This window comes from Neoarius graeffei, chromosome 10, assembly GCF_027579695.1.
Source record: "Neoarius graeffei isolate fNeoGra1 chromosome 10, fNeoGra1.pri, whole genome shotgun sequence".
In the NCBI taxonomy this organism is placed as follows: domain Eukaryota; kingdom Metazoa; phylum Chordata; class Actinopteri; order Siluriformes; family Ariidae; genus Neoarius; species Neoarius graeffei.
The window spans coordinates 25,671,508-25,693,154 of record NC_083578.1 but is presented as its reverse complement, the minus strand read 5'-3'; the positions used below and the strand labels follow the sequence as shown (position 1 = coordinate 25,693,154).

Sequence of the window (21,647 nt, the reverse complement as noted above, 5' to 3'; positions counted from 1 at the left end):
TGGACTGTGGGGGAAACCAGAGCACCCAGAGGAAACCCACGCGGACACGGGGAGAACATGCAAACTCCGCACAGAAAGGCCCTCGCCGGCCACAGGGCTCGAACCCGGACCTTCTTGCTGTGAAGCAACAGCGCTAACCACTACACCACCGTGCCACCCCAATAGCTTCATGTAATATTTGAAAACATTAGATGTCCTGTTTCCAAACTGACAGACAAACTTGGTTTTATAAGGTCCTATCTTATTCTTCCTGAAAATGATTTTAAAAAAAAAAGTGTATAACGCAGGATCAGAATAGGTCGACTGTACTCACTGATTGTCCAATGTATAAAAGTTCTGGTAAATTAATAATTCTTCAGCGCTTCCAGAGTTACTACTGCGACAAACATCAGATAACATTCGAATGCATTTTAATATTGTTAAATGTTTTGTAATTAAATTTCAATGTTTTGTAGTTGAATTCCATTTCAGATCTTCAAGAACACACTCAGAAATTATAAAACTAATTGTAGACCATAAATGATCATAATGTGGTCCTAATAGACTCAAAATGTCTTCTTCTACTGAGTTTATTACTTTTTATGCTTGATTTGAGTTCGTTAACGAGATCAACCTTTTGTTTAATAAGAAAAAGCCAGATAGAACCTTATAAACTTGCAAAATGATACAGTTGTTTTTGTGTTTGGCCACTGCTTAAAATTTACTTTCTAACTGTCAGAATTTCAGTCATGTTCATTTGAAGCAATCTTAAAGTATAAATGCAAATTACTGGGTTTTGCTAGCTTTTGATGGTCCATATCATAAAAAGTCTCTTCATCCAGATAGAGCTCATACTAACGTCATGACCTCTTCTTGTGCCACAGACAGTTGTTGGCTTATTTGCCTTTATCCAAAGCAACTTGTAGATAGTATATGGATGTATAGACAGTAGTTGAGCAAGTGAGGCTTTAGAGCAAACACATCTGGCTCATCTGCTGTTTTTAATTTGAAAAAGAATGAAGAAGAAAGAAGACAGGCCTTTCGGAGTATCTTTAGTACTTTCCAGCATACTCTGATATTAAAATATGAGCTCCTATGCAAAATATGTCAATGTTGGCAGGCCTGATAAAGTTTAAAAATATATACACAGTACTGTGCAAAACTCTTAGGCACCCTTTTTTTTCATACAAATTTTGTTACAGATTTCTATTTTATGACTTCTAAATTATCGAGTCAGTACAAAACATTTTTGAGTTCCAAACGTTCGTTTTCCAGCACAAAATTACATGTTACAGAAACAAAAAATTGTATCTGAGCAGCATATGACATAAGAGACCACTTTTCTGATTAAAAAAAGAAAACATAACGAAGGTTGCTGGGTTTTGGTGCAAAATTAAGAAGCAAGCGTGACAGTCAAAGTGTCCAGAAGAACTGTGGCTGGTTCTGTAAGATGCTCAGTAAAACCTACAGCTCATTTCCTTATCAAACTGCACTCATTGGACTTGAGACTGCTATTAAAGAGTCGTCTCACACCAGAGTTGTAGTCGAGCCACTAAACCTTGAGTCCAAGTCCAGTCTTGAGCCCCAGTGTTCAAGTCCAAGTCATTAAAGAAAATTTCGAGTTGAGTCCACTATTGATCCGAGTCGAGTCCGAGAACAAGACTCCAACCGCACCAATTGACGGTGGCTGTTGCTGCCTTTATGTGAAAGCGTCTCTGCTACCGTGTTGGACTAACGTTACTGCTCGACTGCCCCATTTTAGTTAAGAGGCTACAGATAAAAAGCTTGTTCATCGCTCAGCAAGCCCCGCCCACTATCAACAGGGCAAATAACATGCGAGAGGGTTAACACTAGCTAGTTCATCGCTCAGCAAGCAAACCCTGCTATCAACAGAGCAATGAACATAGCGTGGCACTTCCTTCTCTGGGTGGAGTCTTGCCAAATGACGATTGAAGTTCGAGGTTGTCCCCCTCATCTCCTCGATAGTTCTTCTACATATGGAACACATAGCGGTGCATTTTTTTCCCACTGCACGAGAAATCTGTATAAGCAAAGCGGACAATCCTAGGGGCTTCCGTCCAGGCATTTTAGCGCCATTAACGTTAGTTTGTTCCTGAACATGACATATGAAAAGGTGAATGTGCATTCTCTTGCACAAAATTAGCATAAAAATGTATGTCGATTATAAATATCTTATACCAAATTATTATGGCATGTTGTAAAAAATAAAGAAAAAAATCAGAGTCCTCATCTCCAGTTTAGGAGTCCGAATGCAGTTAATGAGCGAGTTCGAGTCCAAGTCATCAGTGCTCAAGTTCAAGTCAAGTCACGAGTCCTTAAAATTAGGGCATGAGTCGGACTCGAGTACTACAAGCCTGTCTCTCACCAAATATTGACTGTTTCATTTATTATGGCTTACTGCTGTTTATAGTATTGTTTTATTGTTGAAACACTTCATTTCATTATTTTTAAGCCATTTTTCATCTACAGCATTTCTTTACATGTGCCTAAGACTTTTGCACAGTAATATATATATATATATATATATATATATATATATATATATATATATATATATATATATATATATAAAATCCATGCTCCCTTACAATTCATGCCCCACAGTTTGAATACTTCTGGTTTACTTCTTCAAGTCCTCCAACACTGACTCAGTGGAGGCCTTGGGATTACAACACACACGAATATACTAGCAAAGAATTTAATTGCTGATGATCCACAACCCAAATATGGCAGATTATTATTGTTAATCCTGGAAACGTGTATACTTCCATGAGCAGAAATGCACATTAATTCTACTCATCGACTTTTAAACTTCTGACTTTTACTGTTTATTCTTTTCTCCTCATTCTACTTTTTGCATGGAATGCAAAGTGAGTGGCTTGCATTTAAATGTGTTTTAAAAGACAGCCATTAAGGAAAAAAAGAAAAGAAAGTTTCTAAACAAGGAGATATAAATCATTCCAGTTTCTACTGGAGGTTTCACAAGACACTGTGTTTCCACTTAATGTAGTTATCTGTTGTCAAAGCCAGTGAGACATAATAGCTCTCTACATTGATGTCATAACTGGTTGAGTAACATGTTTCTTAATTTGATTGTAAATTAAGAACCTTCCCAATTCTTTATTGGATCGTAGTCTCAGAAACTCAGCTTAATTGGATTATATACCACTAATCAGCATCGGGTACTAAAATGAAGAAATCACAGGAGCTGACTGAGACAAAATATTGTCCAAGCAAACCAGACGTACAAGTACCCTTTCTGCTTGGTGTTTGTTTCCTCATTTTGCACACCAAAAATCTTCTGATGTAGATGAAATCTTCTCGACAAATAATCACTACTTGTAATATGGACCGGCTGATTGGTGCAGAGACGGTTTGAATGGGGCGTCATTTTCACTTGCGCAAATCTGAATTGGCTCCTGTTCAACAACAGCCAAAAATCTGAATAGTTTTACAGTACAAGATACTTTTATGGTGACAGGTTTCATAGTACATATCTTCAAGCTAATTTGATGTTCAGCAGAACACCACCGGAGGAAATTTGTTGTCCTGTGGGGAGGCAAACCTGTAGAGTGTACTACCATGAAAAGAGTTCATATTCTACCAGATAAACAGAAAGACATACCTAATTATTATCATCCAAAGCTAACCTAAGCATTTCAACATAGAAAGGTATTTTCTCTGGAATTCACCACAAGCTGTAACAGAACCTCACAAAAGTATATTTTATTCGTATACTAATCACCAGAGGGGGACCTTCGGGGCCTTCTTGGCCTTCAGAGAAGGCCCAAACATATCAGCATTTCAAATGTTCTATTTAATTTTTTTCATTCTTTCATAATTTCATTATAATTATTCTCTTTAATTTGATCTCATTTTCTATCAAATTTGCTTCAGAAATGAAAAGGTTACTGTCCTGAAAACATTAAAATTGAGTTATCCAGTGAGATATTTTTGTTTGTTGTCTCTAGGCAGAGAAGAGTTTAGAGCTGGCTCACTCACTGGTTAGGACTTCATTGCTGGGACAGAAGGCCATGGCAGTGTATGTTTATGTAGGAATTGACAGATGAATTAACCAATCAGATTTTGATTTATAGTGGGAGGGACCAAAAATTTATCACCATCGGCCTTCTGGAAGGCCAATGTGAGCTTAACCTCAAGTCGGCGCAGTCAGCGCAGCAGTGAAGTCACCTTCCAGCCAGTGTAGCGTTCATCAGTACTGTTAGCGAATGCTAATAAAGCAGTCAAGCCAGTGCTATAGAGAGCAAGTAGCACAGGCTAATGACTGAGAAACTAAGATTTCTGTCTCCAGACTCTTCTTCCACGCACGCTCACCACAGTATTTTTCACTCATATTTAAAGTGTATGTAATGTCTTATTGTAATGGTTTAAAATGAATATATATCATTAGTAACAATGAAAATGAATTAATAAAGCTGGGGGGAAATAATATTAATTATTTGTTATTTTATTATCAAGCACAAAACTATCGATAAATTGCAGCTTCCGGATCCGGGAAAAAGGCAGCCTTGCCCCAGGGCTAATCTCGCATGACGTCACACATGGAACCCCGATTATCTGGGTCATTTCGGTTCATCTGACTCCAAGCTTATCTTACAAAAATAACGATGGGAAAGTGCTGCGTTGTGTTTGGATGCTCAAATCCATATACAACAGGACATTCAGTTCACGAATTTCCGAGAAATGACACTAATCTAAAATGACAGTGGGTGAGGTTTGTGCAAATGAAGCAGGCAGATTTTGTGTCACCTATTAATAATAAATCTGATTCATCAAGTGTTCATCACCACCAGAACGACCACATGGGAATTATTGGGGCAAAAAAGAAACCCATTTATTTAACAATTTATTGAACAATCCTCATCATCATTAATTATTAACTGAAACGTATTAAATGCTCTCAGATTGCAATATTGCAAGATTTGATTTGTTTTGCGTTTTGTTCAGGAAAACATGATTAAAGGCAATCACCGCATTCTGCACATCTCTCTCTCTCTCTATCTATCTATCTATCTATCTATCTATCTATATCTCCATCTCACGTGCGCAACAGAGGAAGACTGTCGTGAACTGACAGTTTCTCATCTTGGAGGCTCGAAAAGATTACCATTAACTCCGGAATATCCTTGATAATCATCTGCCCCTTCATCCGACATATAAGAATCCCAATCACTATCAGAATTCTCTCCAAAACGTGATTCCATATTGAGACTGGTCTAACCACTGCTGCACACATGAACGAAATTAATACCTGAATTGTTACACATGTGACGTCACACACCCCTTCGGGATCTTCTGGTTCAGTCTTGGCAGAATCTGTGAAAATCGGCTGACCTTACTGATTTTCCATCAATTTATGGCCTTACGGATCAGCTATGGTTCAAAAACACATGGTCAATCAAGATAATGATTGTTGCTTTGTACAAGGAAAAAAGTGGGGTTTAGAGGCATTACATACACTTTAAGTATTCATTTCCCTGTGTAATTTACTTCGTTACTTTTAAAATCAACATTGACAACTACACACACTGGAGCTACCTGGCACCCTGCTGCTAATCCCTTGCAAAATCCTTTGCCCTGCTGCTTTTTTGGTGTGTCTGGCTAAGTTTTGGCTGAGCTGAAATCCCAGCTTGAATAGTAACGGTTCGCCACTGCTAATCACTGATCCAGGAACCACTATAACACCACATCCAGTTCTAATCTGGACATCACATCATTCCTACTCACCTGATTATGGACTTCACCTGTTACCTGTTTCGCTCTCATTTCTTCAGTATATTTAAACAATTTATTCACCTCTGTTCTTTTAGGTTTTGCAATTTCCTTAGGCATTTTTCTGAGCATTATTTCTTTGTTTATCGTTACCAGTTTTTATCTTTTGCCCTATATTTGTGAGATTGGTTGGTCACCTTTCAAAGTTCTCTTTACCTGATCATTTATTGTGCATGCTTGAGCCTGCTATTTGGATTTAAATAAAAGCCTTACATTTACTACCTTCTGACAATTATAAAGTATATTGTTAAACTATACAGGTAGTCGTCGACTTACGACCTATGCAACTTACGACCGATCGACTTTATGACCGTCTGGTTACGACTGGCAAGTGTTTCCCAGCTGAGCTAGCTGAGCGTACGACAGTTTCCGCCCCAGCTCTGGGCATCGCCCAGCATCCAGCCTCTCGCCACGCATGCTGCTCAGTGTGAGCAGTATCCCGGTACAGTAAACTTCTCCCGTGTCCGTTTGTGTTGGTAATTACGGTATACGGATGGTACATGACGCGCTTCATCCATATCGTGAAATTTATGAGGAGAAAAAGAAACAAACAATTCAGACAAGGCTTACCATGTTTATGAAAAGAGCAAATCCTCACGCCAGCCCGAGCATTGCATCAGCTGATGATGATGTAGACGACCCACAGCCAAGCACCAGTGATGCCAGCGGTCACTAAGTTTTGTATTTTGCTATGTTTTACATTTGTATTTTGGTATGTTTCAAACTAAAATGTTTTCTATTTAGGGCAGCACGGTGGTGTAGTGGTTAGCACTGTCGCCTCACAGCAAGAAGGTCCGGGTTCAAGCCCCGTGGCCGGCGAGGGCCTTTCTGTGCGGAGTTTGCATGTTGTCCGTGTGGGTTTCCTCCGGGTGCTCTGGTTTCCCCCACAGTCCAAAGACATGCAGGTTAGGTTAACTGGTGACTCTAAATTGACCGTAGGTGTGAATGGTTGTCTGTGTCTATGTGTCAGCCCTGTGATGACCTGGCGACTTGTCCAGGGTGTACCCCGCCTTTCGCCCGTAGTCAGCTGGGATAGGCTCCAGCTTGCCTCCGACCCTGTAGAACAGGATAAAGCGGCTAGAGATAATGAGATGTTTTCTATTTTTCACACCTGTATTTCGTATTTTTTGTTTTGCACATATTAAACGAATTGTACTGTACGCAGTGTAGTATGCAGTGTTTGACTTAAACCAAATAATGAGCCAAGGTAATGAAATAAGAAAATATTGATAAAATAAGACTTTAAGATGATTACAATATCATTACACATCACAATATACTTACGTTCATTTAACATAGGCCGGCTTACGACCAGATCGGTTTACGACCGGTCAGTCGTAACCAAACGCAGTCATAAGTCGATGACTACCTGTATATGAAATACTCCATAAAGCTTTCAAATTGACTAATTTTATCCCTGCCCAAGTACATCCATTATATTGATGGCCTGTAACTTAATGGAGTCCCTCTGAAATTTGTGCCAATAACTGTATGACTTACCGGGCACACTGATATCTCCCTCGAGAAAATGGCCGAGTGAATCGTGTGGGACTTCTCCTCACTCTCTTAATGGATCTTTTCTTATCCTTAAAAAAAAAAGAAAAAAAACAATTTGCACACAGTTATAGGAAGATTAAGCAAACAGTCCACCAAATGCTAAAATGATATAATCTAATTAGGTCTGTAAACAATATAATATTTGAACCATAATGCAAGGTTTATGAAACATTGATAAGGATTAAAACATATTTGCAATGTTTACAATCTCCCTCTCTCTCTCTCTCTCTCACACACACACACACACACACACACACACACACACACACACACACACACACAAGGTTTACATTTACTTATTCCATTTTCATACACCACTTCAGTTCCTCATGCCATTAGACTCCTCAACTCGGACTGATTCACACAGACTGTTGAACACACCACTCACACCGCAAACTTTGCACAGTGCACAAAAATGCACTATTGCCCGACAATGTTTACAATGTCTCCCGCACACACAAAGTTTACATTTATTTATTTCCTTTATTATGCACACTCAACTCTGCACCTTATGTTGCTTGTGTCGTTTATTGTCTGTTTACTGTTTGTCTATTGTGTCATTTATTGTCTGCAGTGTTGCACTCGTTGCACTCGTTGCACTTTATGTTGTTATATGTAGACTTGCAGTCCTGTGATGTTTAATGTAGCACCATGGTCCTGGAGAAACGTAGTTTCGTTTTAACTGTGTAGTGTACCAACTGTATATGGTTGAAATGAAAAATAAAAAGACCTTGACATGATGGAGCATGTTGTTCTAGGAAAATAATCAACAACAGGTTGATGTGATGCATTACTATGCCAAAGGTGACTATTTTCCAAAGACAGCACTTCCTGAAGTGTTTTCTTCCCCTTATGCCTCAGCAATTTGCGAACATTTTTTATGAAATAAAGAAAGACACATACTGTTTATTCATTTATAGTCATTTATACGTTTAATGCTGCAGTTCCGATTATGAATTATATTATAGCAGTTATAAACACTTCACCAGCCTTTGTTTATTTCTCTCAAAGTTAACAAGACAAAAAAAAAAAACCACAGCTTGTCATGTCACCAAGAAACTGCAGTCTTTTGTCCTGAAGACTTCCTTGCGACAGAAAACCTAGTTACAGCTTTGCACCACTGTCAATAACTGCTGGCAGCTGTTGATTTTGCTGCCTATAAACCAGGGGTGCCCAAATTCTTCTCTATAATGGACCAAAAATTAATTCTGTGGGTGGGCCACGGGCCAAAAAACGAATGTCCACATTATGTTACCTTACATTTTATTGAAATGTGTCATTTTTATATAGGCTAAGATCATTAAACTCAAATGTAAATGTTTAAAGCAATCAAACACATATTTTGTATATTTATAGTAGGCCTACCTTTATTAATTTCATAAGATGACAGAACATCCACATGGCTTATTTTAAGAGGAAGAAACATATTTGAAAGGAAAGCAACATTTTACAAAAAGTGCTTTGGTAGATTGAGCAAGTTGAAAACAGTTGGATATGGTCCAGGACAACCAAATATAAAATTCTATTTAAAAATTAACTAAAATGTGAATTGAGCAATAACACATGCCCTTGTAACACTGTGCCTTTTAAGCCATTTGAAACCAGCTGGATGATCCAACTTATGAAACCAGAGGGAATTTACTTTAGACTGAATATGAAATTAGATTGAGTATTAGGTATGGAATTGACAATGTGAACTGAGCAATATAGAACACAACACAACATGCCCTTATAACAGCATTACAGTCTTTGCATTTTACAATTAGTGGAAGACATGAAGCCTGTCTTTGTTTTTTATAAGTCTGTCAACATTAGGCTCGAGCTGACTAACTGACAAAGTGAGGATATATATATGTTATTTACCAGCTGGGAGGTCCGTATCGTGAAATACCGTGACCAAGGTCTTGAAAGTACTGAGCGAGGCCCCCTGGGCCGAGGTCAGTATTCAAGGCCAAGGTCACGGTATTTCACGATACGGACCGACCTTAAGCTGGTAAATAACATATATATTTTTTTCTTTACCAAATTTTAACAGAAAACGAGAGCGCTTGAAAGGGAAAACTGAGCCGAGCTGCCATTTTGAATCCTCATTCACGGCTGTAATGCAAATGGCTTCCTCCTCAGTATACAAGTGCACTTCCATGACAGGAAAAAAACTACATTTTGTCGCCAATGTAGTCCCCTATTTATACAAATAGGAGTCATTCAGGATTCAGCCATGTTTTTGCTTGGCGTTAGCAAGTTGCAGGTTTTTAGCTTTCTCCTGAAATGTTTTCTTTAATTTTGTCTTCATCAGGGTTGTAAAACTCGCTTTTGCTGTGAACACTCTCGTTAACGCTATCCATGCTGTAAAATGAATGCTATTTTGAATTCTCATTCACGGCTGTAATGCAAATTGCTTCCTCCTCAGTATACAAGTGCACTTCCATGGCAGGAAAAAAAAAAACCTACATTTTGCCGCCTATGCAGTCCCCTATTTATATAAAATTGAGTCAATCAGGATTCAACCATGTTTTTGCTCGGCGCTAGCAAGTTAGAGGTTTTTAGCTTTCTCCTGAAATGTTTTCTTTTATTTCTTCTTCCTCAGGGTAGTAAAACTCGCTTTCACTGTGAACACTATCGTTATCGCTATCTACGATGTAAAATTAGTGCTATTTTCCTGAGAAATGCTGGCAAAAATTATAAGATTTTTGATAATCTTATAAATAAATATTATTAAAAAAAGATAAATGCTGACAAAAAATTCTACGTTTGTTGTTGTTGTGAACGAACGAGTCGCCAGAGGTCCGTAACCGGGGTCCGTAACTGGAGTCCGTATCGTAGGATACGGACCCACTCGCCAGTCAATCAGAGTACAGGATTTAATGGAAACCGCACCGCGAAAAAAATCATATTATTCTTCCCTACCATTGACAAAGCTCCATCGGTCGTGATGCCAGCCATATTTTCCCACTGAAGTTGGTTCTTCTCCAGAACTCTTTCCACTGCAGAAAATATGTCTTTCCCACGTGTTGTACCTGAAAGTGTCTCAAGGCCAGCCAGCTCCTGTGTCACTTCAAAATCCTCACTGACTCCGTGCAAAAATACCATCAATTGTGCATAGTCACATATGCCGGTGCTCTCATCGCAAGCAATAGAAAAGGCCATAAATCTGGATGCTTTACCAACAATTTGTTCTCTGAGATCCTCAGCCATATCCTCAATGCGGCGGGTAACTGTCTCATTCATCTCATTATCTGTAGCCACTTTATCCTGTTCTACAGGGTCGCAGGCAAGCTGGAGCCTATCCCAGCTGACTACGGGCAAAAGGCAGGGTACACCCTGGACAAGTCACCAGGTCATCACAGGGCTGACACATAGACAACCATTCACACTCACTTTAGAGTCACCAGTTAACCTAACCTGCATGTCTTTGGGGGAAACCAGAGTACCCGGAGGAAACCCACGCAGACAACATGCAAACTCCACACAGAAAGGCCCTCGGCAGCCACGGGGCTCGAACCCGGACCTTCTTGCTGTGAGGCAACAGCGCTAACCACTACACCACCGTGCCACCGCAGGTAACTGTGTTCCGTGATAAACTAATTTGCGAAAAGGCCCGTGTCTGGCTCGGGGGGACAGTCTCTGCAGCCACAGTCAGGCAACTTTTAACAAACTCTCCACATGACAAAGATCTCCCAGATTTCGCTATCATTGCACTGATCTTATAGCTGGCCTTAGTTACATTTTCTTGAGCAGATGACGGCTGCAGTAACGTGCACTGTTGGGCACTGAGCCTGGCTAACAGTTCGGTAGCCTTCTGCTTTCTTATTTCACCACTGTATTTTGCAAACTGAGGTAAATGTTTTGTTTCGTAATGTCTACGGATGTTGTATTCTTTCAAAACTGCCACTCTCTGTCTACAGATAAGGCACACTGCCAAGGAATCAATTTCCGTGAAAAAAATCATCTTGCCAACTATTTTTGAATTTTCTTTTATACGTGTGCCACTGCCTAACACAGCGCTCCATCGTAACCTCTGCTCCTCACTCGTGTCATGAGCCTGCTGACAGGCAGAAGAGCCAGCAACTCAACAGCACCCCCCTTGTCCCCCCTTATAAAACTGTGTTCAGAAAGCGAACTGCAGGCAACTCTTCGGAGCCGTTGGGATAGAAATTCCCAGCGGCTGGCACAGACCTGGCACTGACGGGCAGGCACAGATGGGGAAAATGAGGCGGGCCAAAAAAAACGGAGCATGGGTCAAACTTGGCCCGCGGGCCCCAAATTGGGCACCCTTGCTATAAACACTCCATTGCCAACTACTCGGGTGTATTTTGTTTTTGGGTTTTTTTTGTTTTTTTAAATTTAATTTTCCTTGTATTTTTATGTGACATGTTTGTTTTTCCTTAGTGAATAAAAACAATCTTTTTAGATATCAAGAATCGCATTTGTGCTATGACAACAGACATCATTTACTAGTATTTGTGTCAGTTCTGCGTTTAGCTGAGTGAGATTTACACTTCATAAAAGTGAAGTCTGTTGGTTCACATTTTGTTGCCAGTAAAATCACATGCTTTGCTTGACTGATTGAGATTTTTATTGTTTTTATTTCCATTCCAGGCGGCACGGTGGTGTAGTGGTTAGCACTGTTGCCTCACAGCAAGAAGGTCCGGGTTCAAGCCCCGTGGCTGGCGAGGGCCTTTCTGTGCGGAGTTTGCATGTTCTCCCCGTGTCCGCATGGGTTTTCTCCGGGTGCTCCCGTTTCCCCCACAGTCCAAAGACATGCAGGTTAGGTTAACTGGTGACTCTAAATTGACCGTGAGTGTGAATGGTTGTCTGTGTCTATGTGTTGGACCTGTGATGACCTGGCGACTTGTCCAGGGTGTACCCCGCCTTTCGCCCGTAGTCAGCTGGGATAGGCTCCAGCTTGCCTGCAACCCTGTAGAACAGGATAAAGTGGCTAGAGATAATGAGATGAGATTTCCATTCCATCCATCCATTATCCGTAACCGCTTATCCTGTGTAGGGTTGCAGGCAAGCTGGAGCCTATCCCAGCTGACTATGGGCAAGAAGCGGAATACACCCAGGACAAGTCATCAGATCATCGCAGGGCTGACACATAGAGACAAACAACCATTCACACTCACACCTACAGTCAATTTAGAGCCACCAATTAACCTAACCTGCATGTCTTTAGAGTATGGGGGAAAATGGAGCACCAGACAGGAAGACCCTCATTGGCCACTGGGCTTGAACCTAGAACCTTTTTGCTGTGAGGTAACAATGCTAACTGCTACACCACCATGCCACCTTTTTTGTCTTTAATGAAGTACAAAATGAATAGACAAAGTGTAATTTGTGTTAGCTTTTGTTTAGATTAACAGAATTATAACTGAATAAACATCTCAACATTTTTGCATTAAGTCTTTAATAGTAGTATAAATACATTAATGTATAAATCATATTAAGAATAATTTGCACTGACTCAAGTTTTAACTCAAGTTGCTCATTTAAAATATTTTGTCTCTTTAGTTCTGATAGATAAAGTTTACTTAATATTTCAGTTTCCCGAGATTTTTTTTTAATTTTCTTTGTTATTGTTCTAATCTTGAAGCAGCTCTTCTTCGGTTTGCCATTTTCCTGTTGAAGCCTCAGCCACAGCAGAATTTTGAAGATAGTCTCGACCTTCACAATAATAATTGACTATTCAAGAATTTACTACATGTAATATACGTTGACCCATGATTGACCTATAAAACTTGAAAATAAGTCCAACTGGCATGAAATCATCAGCGAGGCTTTACATTCATTTTCATCAATTTTATATTTTTCACATATTACCCACCTAAATCATGAGACCAAGAAGAATATTTTAGTTACTCTGAGATGCAAAATGCTGCAATCTGGATCACTCTTAATGCACTAATTAAGCATTCAACATTTATAACTGTTATAAAATATTATACGATAACCTATTGGTACATTTTGTGATAGATCTAGACCTTGCAATATATTAAAACATAGCCTAGTGGTAGTAAGTCTTGATATCACATGGATAAAGCAGGCATTATTTTGACCAAAATTATTTAGCTTGCAATTGTTGGATTGTGTAGGTGGTGTGATTCATCAAAACACCTACAGAAATGCTCATCTGGAAAGACTAAGATTGATCACACTCGCGGCGATGCTGTGTTCTACTGGGTGATGATACTGGGTTTTTTTTCCACAGTGGTGGGTAGATTTTATGTAACACAGTTGCTGGGTTAGGGATGAGATGAGTCTCAAGGACAGTGGTGCTTTTCATATTAAAGGAGCCGACTCACCCTTCCCAGAATCCAACTCATTGTTTTTGTTTTGAAATCACATGACCGGGCGGCACGGTGGTGTAGTGGTTAGCGCTGTCGCCTCACAGCAAGAAGGTCCTGGGTTCGAGCCCCGGGGCCGGCGAGGGCCTTTCTGTGTGGAGTTTGCATGTTCTCCCCGTGTCCGCGTGGGTTTCCTCCGGGTGCTCCGGTTTCCCCCACGGTCCAAAGACATGCAGGTTAGGTTAACCGGTGACTCTAAATTGACCGTAGGTGTGAATGTGAGTGTGAATGGTTGTCTGTGTCTATGTGTCAGCCCTGTGATGACCTGGCGACTTGTCCAGGGTGTACCCCGCCTTTCGCCCGTAGTCAGCTGGGATAGGCTCCAGCTTGCCTGCGACCCTGTAGAAGGATAAAGCGGCTAGAGATAATGAGATCACATGACCGCTACTCTGCTAGCTTTCTATGTAGCAAAACCTCTGCAAATTCACTGTTAGCAATCCCTTTGAAATCCATCTCGAACTTCATCTTCAGCTACATGTCATAAGTGGAAATTTTGAATAGAACATACCTAATATTTTCTTTCCTTTGTGGCGGCCTGTGAGACAGCCAAGGCCAGTTCTGGTCCATTGCAATGGAATAACCATATGAAAATGGAGTGGATTAGTCGAAAGAATTTCAAATACAACTACTTTGACAAAATACCTTTGCAGTGTCTTGCAAAAGTATTCATCCCCCTTGGTGTTTGTAATTAAAATAAAAAAAAAAAGAATTCTGGCGTGTGCATAGGTATCCCCCCCCCCCCCCAAAAAAAAAAGTCAGTACTTTGTAGAGCCACTTTTTGCTGCAATTACAGCTGCAAGTCTCATGGGGTATGTCTCTATTAGCTTAGCACATCTAGCCACTGGGATTTTTGCCCATTCCTCAAGGCAAAACTGCTTCAACTCCTTCAAGTTAGATGGGTTGCGTTGGTGTACAGCAATCTTCAAGTTATGCTGAAATTCTCAACTGGCTTGAGGTCTGGGTTTTGATTAGGCCATCCCAAGACATTTAAATGTTTCCCTTTAAACCACTCCAGTGTAGCTTTAGCAGTATGTTTAGGGTCATTGTCTTGATGGAACATGAACCTTTGTCCCAGTCTCAAACCTCTGGCCGACTCAAACAGGTTTTCCTCCAGAAATACCCTGTATTTAGTGCCATCCAGCTTTCCTTCAGTCCTGACCAGCTTTCCTGTCTCTGCAGATGAAAAACATCCCCACAGCATGATGCTGCCACCACCATGCGTCACTGTAGGAATGACGTTCTCAGGCTGTTGGGTTTGCATCACACATGGCATTTCCCATGATGGCCAGAAAGATCAATTTTAGTCTCATTTGACCAGAGAATCTTCTTCCATGTGTTTGGGGAGTCTGCCACATGCTGTTGGGCAAACTCCAAATGTATTTTCTTAAGCACTGGCTTTTTTCTTGCCACTCTTCCATAAAGCCCCGCTCTGTGGAGTGTACAGCTTAAACTGGTCCTATGGACAGATACTCCCATCTCCGCTGTGGATCTTATCAGTTCCTTCAGTGTTATCTTTGGTGTCTTTGTTGCATCTCTGATTAATGCCCTCCTTGCCCGGTCTGTGAGTTTTGGTGGGTGGCCTTCTCTTGTCAGGTTTGTAGTGGTGACATATTCTTTCCATTTTGCTATAATGGATTTCATGGTGCTCCCTAGGATATTCAAAGTTTGGGATATTTTTTTATAACCCAACCCTGATCTATACTTCTTCACAACTTTGTCTCTGGCCTGTTTGGAGGCTCCTTGATTTTCATGTTGCTTGCTTAGTAGTGTTGCAGAGTCAGGGTCCTTCCAGAACAGGTTGATTTATACAGACATCATGTGACTGATCATGTGACACTGATTGCACACAGGTGGATCTTAATCAACTAATTATGTGACTTATGAAGTGAATTGGTTGGAGCAGCTCTTATTTAGGGGTTTCATACAAAAGGGGGTGAATACCTATGCACACTCCAGATTTCTGTTTTTTCATCTTAATTATTGTTTGTGTCACAATAAAACAACAATTTGCACTTTTAAAGTGGTCGGCATGTTGTGTAAATCAAATGGTGTTAACCCCCCAAAAATCCATTTTAATTCCAGCTTGTAATGTGACAAAACAGGAAAAACACAAAGGGGGATGAATACTTTTACAAGACATGCTATCAAGGCTAATGTATTCAAATCTATGCATGCAGTGACAATAGTACTGCTGCATAATGGCCACACCTATAGTGGTGCTTGAAAGTTTGTGAACCCTTTAGAATTTTCTATATTTCTATATATGACCTAAAACATCATCAGATTTTCACACAAGTCCTAAAAGTAGATAAAGAGAACCCAGTTAAACAAATGAGACAAAATATTATACTTGGTCATTTATTTATTGAGGAAAATGATCCAATATTACATATCTGTGAGTTGCAAAAGTATGTCAACCTCTGCTTTCAGTATCTGGTGTGACCCCCTTGTGCAGCAATAACTGCAACTAAACATTTCCGGTAACCGTTGATCAGTCCTGCACACCGGCTTGGAAGAATTTTAGCCCATTCCTCCGTACAGAACAGCTTTAACTTTGGGATGTTGGTGGGTTTCCTCACATGAACTGCTCGCTTCAGGTCCTTCCACAACATTTCCATTGGATTAAGGTCAGGACTTTGACTTGGCCATTCCAAAACATTATTCTTCTTTAACCATTCTTTGATAGAACGCCTTGTGTGCTTAGGGTCGTTGTCTTGCTGCATGGCCCACCTTCTCTTGAGATTCAGTTCATGAACAGATGTCCTGACATTTTCCTTTAGAATTTGCTGGTATCATTCAGAATTCATTGTTCCATCAATGATGGCATGGTGGTGTAATTGGTTAGCACAGTTGTCTCACAGCAAGAAGGTTCTGGGTTTGAGGCCAGTGGGGGCCTTTCTGTGTGGAGTTTGCATGTTCTTCTCACATGTGTTTTTGCTCTGGTTTCCCCCAAAGACATGCGATTAGGTTAATATGGGACAGTCTTGGGCTAAGGTGCCCTTGAGCGAGGCACCTAACTCCCAACTGCTCCCCGGGCACTGTTAGCATGGCTGCCCACTGCTCTGGGTATGTATGTGTGTGTGCTCATTGCTCACACGTGAGCAATGAGCACACATGGGTTAAATGCAGAGAGGAATTTCACAAGTGTGTGATGAATAAAGTTGTGCTTTCTTTCTTATCTTTCTAAGATAAAGCAGTTAATGAAGATAAATGAGCCAACATTTTGGCTTTAAGAGATTATATAAAATCTCACGTAAAGCTAAATATAGGCTTTCTATTCAAAACAGGAAATACCTTGATGTTTACCTATCAGGAATGCCACCTGTTTCTGAGGGGAAAAACAGTTTGCTGTGTGTTGCCACAGCCCCCGGAAGGGGGGCATTTTTAAAGAGTTTCATATTGGCTGCGACTCAAACAAACAAACAAACAAACAAGCAAAATAAAAAATACGGTGGGGGGTTTCAAACCTCAAAGCAAGAAAATGCAAAATAAATAGAGAGCCAAGATTATGATTTGGGATGATTTCATTAGTAGAGTAAAACAGAATGTGGATTGAATTTTAAAGTAGTGTTGGCTGAAGCATTTTGCTGTCATTTTTAAAGTTAGCTCATTCATTTTCTATGCTGCTTATCCCTCGAGGTGAGCTGGAGCCAGTCCCAGCTGACAAATTGCCAAACTATCAGTGGGCTCAAACAGGGAGACAAACAACCATTCACATTCAGTGATGGGCGATTTAGAGTATCCAGTTGACCTAATCTGCATGTCTTTGGACTGTGGGAGGAAACCGGCGCACCCGGAGGAAGCCCATGCAGGCACAAGGAGAACATGCAAATTACACATAGAAATGCCTCAGTTAACACTATCTATGATAAAGGTGGTAGATTTTTGGTGGTTCAAGGAATCCTCTTGAGGGAAAATATCAATTTGGTTAATGTATATGGCCCCAATGATGATAACCCATTATCTCATCTCATTATCTCTAGCCGCTTTATCCTTCTACAGGGTCGCAGGCAAGCTGGAGCCTATCCCAGCTGACTATGGGTGAAAGGCGGGGTACACCCTGGACAAGTCGCCAGGTCATCACGGGGCTATGATAACCCATCATTTTTTGAAAATTTATTCCTGTTGGTGGTCACCCTCCTGGGTAAGATAATATTGGCTGGTGACTTAAATTGTGCTTTAGACCCAAAGCTTGATCGCTTGTCTGGGATAGATACATCCCATTCTCAAACGAGAAAGGAAATACAACAATATATGAAAGACCTGAATCTCTGTGATCCGTGGAGAACTCAAAGCCCCAACAAAAGGGAATTCTCATGCTACTCAGCAGTATTTAAAACTCACTCTAGAATAGATTATTTTTTAATTTCCTCATCTCTGCTACCCAGTATAACTAATTGTACATATGATAGTATTGTTTTGTCAGATCACGCCCCAACCTCACTATTTTATAACGTTGATCAAGTGAATAGGCGCTCGACTAACTAGCGCTTACACCCTAAATGGCTACAAGACTCTGACTTTATAAAATTTGTAGGAGAACACATTGATCTCTATTTCTCAATAAATACCAATCAAACAACTGAAGCTATTAGGTGGGAAGCTTTTAAAGCATATATTAGAGGACAAATGATAAGCTTCACTAGCTCTATATTTAACAAATTTAAACAGACAATGAATGAATTAGACTCAAAAATTAGAGAATTAGAGAGAGAGGTTATTATGGATGATTCAACAGGAAAAAAAACAGGAATTACTTATCCTTAAAGCAAATACGAGCTTTCCATGCTTAAAGCTGAAGATGGTCTAATAAGACTGAAATAAGTGTTTTTGTCTCTAATAATGTACTAGCACCTTAAACACAACAGAAAGCGCGTATTTCTTGTGTGTTTTGGTCGATAATAACGTACTAGCACCTTAAACACTCCAGAAAGTGTGTATTTATTGCATGTTTTTGTCTATAATAACATACTAGCACCTTAAACACTCCAGAAAGTGCGTATTTATTGTGTGTTTTGGTCTATAATAACGTACTAGCACCTTAAACACTCCAGAAAGCGGGAATTTATTGTGTTTTTGTCTATAATAACGTACTATCAACTTAAACACTCCAGAAAGCGCGTATTTATTGTGTGTTTTGGTCTATAATAACGTACTAGCACCTTAAACACTCCAGAAAGTGCGTATTTATTGTGTGTTTTGGTCTATAATAACGTACTATCGCCTTAAACACTCCAGAAAGTGCGTATTTATTGCGTGTTTTGGTCTATAATAACATACTAGCACCTTAAACACTCCAGAAAGCGTGTATTTATTGCGTGTTTTGGTCTATAATAACATACTTGCACCTTAAACACTACAGAAAGTGCGTATTTCTTGTTTGTTTTGGTCTATAATAGCGTATTATCGCCTTAAACACTCCAGAAAGTGCGTATTTATTGCGTGTTTTGGTCTATAATAACGTACTAGCACCTTAAACACTCCAGAAAGCATGTATTTATTGCGTGTTTTGGTCTATAATAACATACTTGCACCTTAAACACTACAGAAAGTGTGTATTTCTTGTGTGTTTTGGTCTATTATAGCGTACTATCACCTTAAACACTCCAGAAAGTGCATATTTATTGCGTGTTTTGGTCTATAATAACATACTATTACCTTAAACACTCCAGAAAGCGCGTATTTACTGCGTGTTTTGATCTATAATAACGTACTAGCACCTTAAACACTCCAGAAAGCGCATATTTATTGCGTGTTTTGGTCTATAATAACGTACTAGCACCTTAAACACTCCAGAAAGCGCGTATTTATTGCGTGTTTTGGTCTATAATAACGTACTAGCACCTTAAACACTCCAGAAAGTGCGTATTTCTTGTGTGTTTTGGTCTATAATAACGTACTAGCACCTTAAACACTCCAGAAAGTGCATATGTATTGCGTGTTTTGGTCTATAATAACGTACTAGCACCTTAAACACTACAGAAAGTGCATATTTCTTGTGTGTTTTGGTCTATAATAACGTACTATCAACTTAAACACTCCAGAAAGTGCATATTTATTGTGTGTTTTGGTCTATAATAACGTACTAGCACCTTAAACACTCCAGAAAGTGCGTATTTATTGTGTGTTTTGGTCTATAATAAGGTACTATCACCTTAAACACTCCAGAAAGTGCATATTTATTGTGTGTTTTGGTCTATAATAATGTACTATCACCTTAAACACTCCAGAAAGTGCGTATTTATTGTGTGTTTTGGTCTATAATAACGTACTATCACCTTAAACACTCCAGAAAGTGCGTATTTCTTGTTTGTTTTTGTCTATAATAACGTACTAGCATGGCCGTAACTACCATTGAGGACACTGAGGTCATGTCCTCGGTATTTTTTTCAGAAATTTAAAATTGGTCTATGCTGAATTCGAGCAGTGATCAATGTAAAACGCAGCGTCCACATCCACATGTCATCTGTATTTCCCCCCAATAAAATTCACATTCGTCTAATGTCATCTGAAATCTCTCAGCCTCTATCTCTATCGTTGCCGTGTCTAACGCAGCGTCACGCGACGTAGCCTATACTAGTGTCGGCCGGGGAAGTTGGGTTTTGGATAAAACAGGCAGGGTGTAGTCTACGCTCTATCACATATGCCTACCTAACCTAACATAGGCTAATAGTCACATCGCATTATAGAGCTTTACCTGAGTGCAAAATGAAAACGTTGCAACAAACTAAATTAAGGTTTGGACAGCCAACAGAAGAGCAGGGAAAGAGAAGGAGGGAAGGTGAGAAAATATTGTCAGTGTAGTGGCAGACCGTTCAGCGGTGTCATGCCAACTTTCCAAGGGGAAACATTTCATTGTCATTGCCTATTACATTTTAGTTAGCATTTCGAGAAACATTCAAAACTACGTTGTCACAGGCAGCCCTGTGCAGGGCTGACTAAATGGGCTTGTTTGAGTAACTCTCTCTCTTTCTCTCATAACTCTCTCTCTCTCTCTCTCACTCACTCACACAGACACACACACACACAAATAATACACTCTCACACACTTTCTCTAATATATCTTCACACAGAACTAATAGCCCTACATTCTAATGTAATTTAAGATAATGAAATGTAAATAATGCCAATACTTCAGGTAGCTGAGCAATACACTCAGTTCAGTTCAGTTTTGACTTTTATGTCAGACAAAACTCCACAGTTATGATGGCACAGTTTTAGAATTGTTGAAGTAAATGTGTTATGAGCCAAACTTACATTACACTCTGTTTCAGAGAATGCATGCAAATGGATCTCAATTCAAGACAGCCAGATAGACTGATGCCTTGAATGTCTCTACACATATAGACACCCACAAATAACACACAAACTCTGTCACTCTCTCTCTCTCTCTCTCACACACACACACACACACACACACTATTATTATAAGGTGTAATACTAAAGCTTACAATTCAGCAGTTCACACCCTTTCTGTCATGTGTATGCTGCAATGTAAATAATGCTAATACTTTAGGTAACTGGTACTTTAGGTATGTATACTCAGTTCAAGAGTTCACTACCTTTCTACTTTTATGTCAGATAAAACACCACAGTTATGGTGCCACAGTTGTAGAATTGTTAAAATAAATGTGGTCACCACCAAATCTATCCTTGCTTGTTATTTATTTATTTAAGTTGTGCCGGGGGGGGGGCCTTCGGTGCTGTCAGCCATGCTTGACCTCGGTATTTGAAAAATCCTGGTTACGGCCCTGCGTACTAGCACCTTAAACACTCCAGAAAGTGCGTATTTATTGCGTGTTTTGGTCTATAATAACGTACTAGCACCTTAAACACTCCAGAAAGTGCATATTTATTGCGTGTTTTGGTCTATAATAACGTACTAGCACCTTAAACACTCCAGAAAGTGCGTATTTATTGCGTGTTTTGGTCTATAATAACGTACTATCACCT

At 39.9% G+C, this 21,647-nt stretch overlaps 1 protein-coding gene across 1 annotated transcript in view; it reads right to left on the bottom strand.

Moving 5' to 3' along the window:
* The window catches only part of LOC132892474 (periphilin-1), a 72,504-nt gene that overhangs the window by 36,193 nt on the left and 14,664 nt on the right, over positions 1-21,647 (bottom strand). Inside the window, exon 2 of the mRNA XM_060930758.1 lies at positions 7,294-7,379. Within this exon, the coding sequence (XP_060786741.1) occupies positions 7,294-7,379 (86 nt within the window). The remainder of the gene's footprint in view (positions 1-7,293; positions 7,380-21,647) is intronic.